At 37.7% G+C, this 7,062-nt stretch overlaps 1 protein-coding gene across 1 annotated transcript; it reads left to right on the forward strand.

The window, feature by feature from the left end:
• The first annotated feature begins 2,164 nt into the window (after positions 1-2,164).
• Positions 2,165-6,606, forward strand: LOC103458717 (adhesion G-protein coupled receptor G2-like). Its single transcript, XM_008399718.1, has 17 exons — positions 2,165-2,322; positions 2,404-2,487; positions 2,585-2,650; positions 2,736-2,900; positions 3,023-3,058; positions 3,133-3,207; positions 3,315-3,450; positions 3,562-3,718; positions 3,800-3,928; positions 4,007-4,117; positions 4,205-4,253; positions 4,675-4,775; positions 4,858-5,006; positions 5,091-5,356; positions 5,441-5,531; positions 5,614-5,897; positions 5,985-6,606. The coding sequence occupies exons 1-17, from the start codon at positions 2,223-2,225 to the stop codon at positions 6,101-6,103; spliced, it is 2,118 nt and encodes a 705-aa protein (XP_008397940.1). The 5' UTR covers positions 2,165-2,222; the 3' UTR covers positions 6,104-6,606.
• Positions 6,607-7,062: the final 456 nt, after the last annotated feature.

Here is a 7,062-nt window from a genome sequence, read left to right on the forward strand (position 1 = left end):
TCTGAGGCTGCTTGTGCTCTCCACAAAAGAAGTTTAGCAGACTTTTTAAAAGATATGTAGCAGTGATTTGAGGTTTCAGACTCTTACTTGAAACACATGAAAAAATAAAATACTTCAGACTTGACTTAGACTTGTGCTCAGAAGTCTTGGGACATGACTTGCCTGAGACTTGGGTTTTATTTACAGTCTTTATGGAGGCTGGTGTGTGAGCAACAGACTGCTACTGTGTGCTTGATTACTGGCCAGTGATATTAGTAAATTATCGGCTAATAATGACTCATATCAATCAGTTCATGTCAACTGTAGCCTCGTAAAAAATACAACATCAATGTGTCATGAGTCACAGGTGTTTGTGTTTTCATTTAACTTTTGGGTTTGTCTTCAGTACTTCTGAGTTCTTATTATTGTACTTTGCATGTTTTAGTTTTCTCCCTGGTTTAACACACCTGAATCAAACTGTGGCTCGTCCAACCCCTTTGTAGAACGCTGGCATGCTGAGGATGCAGTAACTACCACCAAGGAGCCAACTAAAGCTGCTCCACCAATGGCAAATCTCACTAACCGACGTATGCCTGGTTCAGTTCTCATTTGGAAAAAAATACTTGTTAACATCACTGATATGTAGCACCTGGGTGTGAGCAGTGAAATAGCACAGTCTGAACTGTGCTTTCTTACATGTAGCATCATGGTTCCATCCCCATTACAGTTTGGTGTTTGGGTGAAACCCGAGGCATCAATGCTCCTCTATCCCCTCCACTTTGAAATATGAATGTTTCTCATGAAATCTATAGATATCTGCTTTGCTTTGCCAAATTTAAGACCGAATGATTGTTCTGACCCCATGTCACAAAGTGTTCCACCAGCTCTCTGTTCAAAGGCTTTTGCTCATCTGATTATTTCTGTAGGTGACAGAACTTTGTCTTGTACTGGAGACTGGAAGGCTGAGATGTATAGAGTGAAAAGTGACAGCGGGAGGAAATTTCCTCTGGTTCTAATGTGCACAATGCCTTAAGCCTCACAAACTGTTCACTCATATGTGCTATGGTGACAAACAAGGAGGACAACTGCGACACAGATGTGGTAGATACTGGGCTGAGCTGAAACCGCCTGACAACACATCAGCATATCACCTAGGAAAAGTAAATATAACTTCACACGCATGTCAAAGTCCTCTGCAACCAAGCCCGAAATATTCCACAGAGAAAGACGTAAAAGATAAGGCTGTAAGGCTATAATATAGATGGCATTGGGTTTTAGAAAGACGTTTGTTAAATACTTTGGCTTTTAGAATTAACAAGTAATTTAATATCTATGCTGACCTAAAATCAATTAATTAAGTCTTTTAAACAGGGTGTGCAATTAGATGAAAATAAATTCACTGTATATTATACAAATAGGATATTTACACAACCAGCTGTTTATTTTGTTTTTTTTTAGAAATGTTGGAATTTTCTGTGGGTTTTTTTTTTTATCATTTCCAAATATTCTCCTCATTTATTAGGAGCACAAATGGACAACTGTCACCATGTCCAACTCTGAATCAAGCCTTTCTCTTTGAAAAAAGACTCTGTTGAACTTTGGCAGCTATTTGTTTACTTCATTTGCATCGCATCGCATGCAGAGATCTGGGGAATGTTTGATCATGTAAAACTATCTGGCAGAGTGGACAAACACATGAGGAAGCAAGTCATAAAATTAAATAATCTCACTAACAAGTGTTTGGGACAAATTATTGTTATTCAGCTGAACTAACGTGACTATGGCACACAGAAAGTGTGTTTCTATAGAAACTAGAGAACATAAAAAAGATTCATTTACTATAAAGAGAAACAAACAAAAAACAAATGCTTAATTCAAATTAAATTTGTTATTAATTCTGGTAAGCAATGTTTAGCCCTGCTAGATTGGCAATACAAGGCAAAATTAAAAGCTTGGTAGCTATAATAATCCTTGGAATCAGAAAACTGATACGTCAAACAAGCAGTCTGTCCTTCATTTACACTTTAGGAAAATAGGTACCAAAAAAATCCTTCTGTGGAAGACTGACGCATTATTTGCAAGTTAAATAGTATTTTTATGACACCACATAGGCATCTACACTTAGCAAAAGGCAATACAGATTTCACCTGAACCATGTAACAGACGCAGCTGTTCATTAAAGCAGGACTTAAACTTTTGTTATCTGCCTTTGACCAAATTAATTTCTCCTGTGTGCTCTGAAAATGTCACCACTGGTTGCACATCATCGCTGGATGCTGGTTTTAAAGATATTTATCTTCTTTTTGGGGTTTGTCTTCCAGAACTTCTTTTGCAAAGCCACAGGTAAGTAATGAAAGGGTACTGGTGATGGATGTGTATTGTTTAATGTTATTGGTTCATTGATTCAGCTGGTGTTTCTTCCAGATGGAAGTTTGTTCAAAGACATGCTGTTTATCAGCCCTGATACTCCAGCACAGATATACACCTCTCATGCGCGTTTCCCATCAAGTAAGTTTGGCTTTACAAACATGAAATTCTGTCCTTCTTAAAGTAAATATAACAAACACAAGCAAATATACTGTGGTTTTGTCCGTGTGTTTTTAAGATGCCATCTTTCAAGAGGAGAATACAACTAAACTGTGTTTTAACATCCAGGCAAACAAAACAGCAGGTACACTTTTCCTGGTCCATTTTGGAAATAACCATGACAGTTTCCATCTTGGTGACTAAATGTTTCTGGCTGAATGTATTTTCAGACTGTTGCAACAATTTCAACTGCAACACAACAGTAATTCGGCACAACAGCACCCATTACCATCTGAATCTATCTGAAACGTCTCTACAAAAGCACGACGTTGTATTGTTGCTGAACACATCTTACAATTTCTCATGTTTGCCATCATTGCTCTACAATTCCACAGGCAAGTCATTTGTTTATGAACAGCAGGGCAGGGTTTCCCCCTATTGGTGATAAAGTGTATATCTCTCCTTTCATCATTATATGAATTAATTTTAAAATAAACCATCTTTATTTCACCTTCAGGTTTTATCCTAAATCTTCACAGGTGCTTAAAACCAGGTAAGTCTGTCCATCAGCATAAGGTTTGTTGGCAACAATATTGCTCCTAACAAGGTCTTATGTTTTGCTATAAGGTGGCAAGAATATCAGACTGAGTAAATGGGGCCTATGTGTAGAAACTCTGATCACACAAGAAGAACAATGTCACGGTAATTTTTGCATTTATAAGTAAATTTAAAGCAAATTTCTAACACATGTTATTAACAAGATGTGCATGTGTGTGTGTGCGCGTGTGTATGCGTGTGTGTGCCTCCAGGTACAAAAGAGACTGAATATATTGTTAAAATAAAAGAATGCACAAAACGTGTAACTTGTAAGCTACCAGGGAAGCAGGCAGAGACAACTGTAACCTTAAATGCTTCAAACACATCTGTAAATACAACGGAAGCAGCGTAAGTCAATTTTTAATCTCAATAACGCGGGGATGACATGAAGACTACAGGCTCCCTGTGTCACTACGTCAGGAATATTATTGTCGACTAATGTTAAATTATTATTTTCAGGACCATCATGAAGGATCTTGCTTCCAAAGTGAGTCTGATGGGCAATGCAAGCACAGCAGAGATCAAAATGGGAAATGTCACTGGGGTGATTGCTAAGCTGCCAAAACAGAATCAAACAAGCATGAACTTTGGTTTCACATCAGGTGGGAATGTAAATGTAAGTAGTGCTTGGTGAGCAGTTATCACAAATATAAATCTATAATCTGAGTTCTTCTAAACATATCTCTGCCTGTAACAGATTCTCAAGGAAAATGATGTGGTGATGGACTTCTCTGAAAGTGTTTACCTTTCTGAAGAAGCCAGTAAAATGGCAGTTAAAAACAACGGATCATTTGCTGGAGTTTTACTGTTTCCAGATATCCCTCGGGTAAAACCCAAAGATGATCTTGTCTTGCTAAAACTCAGACACAGTCATTTAATATCAACTACATTTTATTCTCAACAGATTGACCAGAATCGTTCCCTTTTCAATAACGAAATGGTGGGGGTTGAAATGGGAGCAAACATATTTAATCTCTCACAAACCATCAACATTCAGTTCGCTAATGTGAACACGGTAAATATGTTAACAAGTTTCATACTAACTTTTAGTTAAACAGATTAAGGCTGATATTTTTTCTTTTCTTTTTTTACCCTGATACAGACTGGACTTAATGCCACTTGTGTCTCATGGGATGGAAAAAATGATAATGGTAGGTTGATTCAATTTGTGCAAATTTAAAAAGTGTCCTATGAAGTTTCTAACTGCAGGCTCAGGAATGGAATTGAAAGATGTCAGTTGATTTAACTCAACTTCATTTTAGTGTCTCAAAATCTTTATTTTTCTTTAGATTACTGTAGACTTTAATTTTAGTTGATGCAAGTCAAAAAGAAAACAGGCCTGTGTCCTCTTAACAATTATAGTCTGAGCTATTTTTTCAATTTGAACCAAAGAAATCTGACCTTTTTACTTAATGCACAGTTTCATAATGTTTTGTCATTGACTGCTCACTTGCATGTGAATGTGGCAGCAGAAGAAATAAGATTTAGGTCAGTGTCAAAATGTTATCCCTCATCGTTCTCACCTATGAAAATCCAATAATGTCTTTTCTTTGTGTTCTTATTGTCCTTCAGGGACTGAAGCGAACTGGACCACAGAGGGCTGTCTGACAACAGAGGTCAATGGCAGAATTACATGCAATTGCTCTCATCTTACATTTTTTGCTATTCTTATGGTAAGAAGATTGTACGCAATATTTTAAAGTCACATTTGACATCTTTGTGCTTTATTAAATACACTTCTTTATTTTGAACCAGTCATCGTTGCCTGTTGGCAAAGATGGTAGCAATTCTGCTGGAATTATAAATTCCTCTGACTTGGAAACCCTGACCCAAATCACAAAGGCTGGCTGTGGCATGTCCATGTTCTTCCTGGGTGTGGCTCTCTTCATGCATTTTCTGATCAGGTAAAAATATCAAAAAGTCTGCTTTTTGATTTTGATTATTCATCTCTGAACAATGTTGTTAACACAAACTAATTTGCTTCACAGAAAAAATAAAGCCAGTGAGGCTGTAAAGATCCTCATGAATCTCTTTGTCGCCCTGTTCTTCCTGAACCTTTGCTTCTTGGTAAATGAGTCAATCGCTAAACTGAAGGTCTCAGCAGCATGCGTGGCGATGGCAGCGGCTCTGCACTACAGCATGCTGGCCACATTCACATGGTTCTTCATGCAGGCTTTGCACCTGTACTTGAATCTACACCAGATCTCCACAGACATCAAATATTACATGTGCAAGATTTGCAGCACAGGATGGGGTGAGAGATCCGAGGGTAAAACATCAATTTGAGTGCACAATACAAAATCCAGAAGAAAAATATTTGTATTTTCCATCTGTCCAGTTGTTCCAGCTGTGGTGGTTGTTGGACTTCTCGCTTCGAGCAAATATGATTTCATCAAAGTGTCTGATGACAATGGAACCTCAGTATCTATGTAAGAAAACACTAAATATATACTGGATTTTAAATTTGGTTGTCTTTCTCTAGGATAATTGCATTTCTGTCATGACTTTCAGGTGCTGGATCCCTGATTCTACAGTCCACACAGGAGTGAACATTGGTTACTATAGCATTGTGTTCATCTTCACCTTAACAGTTTTTATAGTAACTGTTGTGCAGATCAAACACTTTTCGTCCAAAAAAGCAAAAACCCAGGATAACGTCTCCACCAAGAAAAGAGTTTTCTCTCTTCTGGGCCTTTTCTGCCTCTTGGGCCTCACCTGGGGATTTGCTTTTTTTAGCTACGGCCCTCTGCTCCTTCCCTCCTACTACATCTTCACCATCCTCAACTCCTTTCAAGGTAGGATGAAACATGACCATTAACATTTTGAATTTCACAGTAAATGAAACTGGAAAATGAGCAAAACAACCCATTCTGTGTTTGCAGGATGTTTCCTGTTCATCTACTACTACTTTTCAAGCAGGGTGATTATAGACAACACTAAACAATCTCAAAGCAGCAGTGGGACCACCGAAAATGTGTACACATCATCTCCCCATGGATAAGTTACTCAGTTCCGCATCCTTGGTCTCTCTAACTAATATTAACTTATTGTATATAGGAAACTGATGTTATCATTTGAAAAGTTAAAGAGAGCTTGTTTAATCAATTGGGGTTAATCAATTGGGGTTAATCAATCACAGTTCTAGAAATAAAACTTCAAAACATTTTCTGCTGGACTTTGGGCGTTGAGTTTGGTTACACTTTTGAAATGGCCATACTGAAAATCTTGGGTTGATCAGAAAAGATCTGTGAGCAAAGATTCTCTCAAAATCTGACACATTTAGGGGATTTTGGCAAAGAAGAGTGAACAGATATCTCCAGGTCAAGGTGTCCCAATACACTTTCACCTTAAAGACCCAGCATTTTTCTTTGTAAAGGTGTTATCTTGTCTTTCAAGTGAGTTGTACAGGTTGTAAAAAAGGTTGTTTATATAGAATCTCTGAAGACACTAAAAAAGACAAATTAAGCATGCCTAATATTTGTTTATGTCATCAACAAGAGTAGTTTGGGAGAGTTTTTTTTTTTTTGACAAATAATGGTCTTGAAAATGTATTCACTGAATTACAGATTGTTTGAATCTAAATGTAATTTTCAATAAATTGCTTACTATATTTGTTTTGTTTTTGGCTCCTATTTCTATTTTAACATTTTGAAACTCAGCTGCGATCTGCTAGCATATGATGTCTTAGGATTTTGATCTAACCCAGTGTTTCTCAACCTTTTTCGGGCCAACGCCCCCCTAGCCCTTATCCAGGTCCCTCACCGCCCCCCACCAAAAAATTTGTAGGCTACTTTGCACTGACTTTATTTTATTATTAATGTTACTATCATTATTGTAGATGTTTTGAATCGGCGCACCAATTATGTTTTCCCTACACTTCAGCGCCCCTTACGCTCCTTCACCTCGCGCACATAACGAGGTAAATGTAGCGAGTTTTGCCCTAAACGTATCGGCGTCTGG

The sequence above is a fragment of the Poecilia reticulata genome, linkage group LG22 (genome assembly GCF_000633615.1).
Source record: "Poecilia reticulata strain Guanapo linkage group LG22, Guppy_female_1.0+MT, whole genome shotgun sequence".
Taxonomy (NCBI): Eukaryota; Metazoa; Chordata; class Actinopteri; order Cyprinodontiformes; family Poeciliidae; genus Poecilia; species Poecilia reticulata.

Excerpts from the sequence above, each read along its gene's own strand:
- LOC103458717 (XM_008399718.1), top strand. The coding sequence starts at position 2,223 with ATGTCACCACTGGTTGCACATCATCGCTGGATGCTGGTTTTAAAGATA. Across the intron at positions 2,323-2,403 it reads CTTCTTTTGCAAAGCCACAG|ATGGAAGTTTGTTCAAAGAC; the intron begins GTAAGTAATGAA and ends TGTTTCTTCCAG. Across the intron at positions 4,254-4,674 it reads GGATGGAAAAAATGATAATG|GGACTGAAGCGAACTGGACC; the intron begins GTAGGTTGATTC and ends ATTGTCCTTCAG.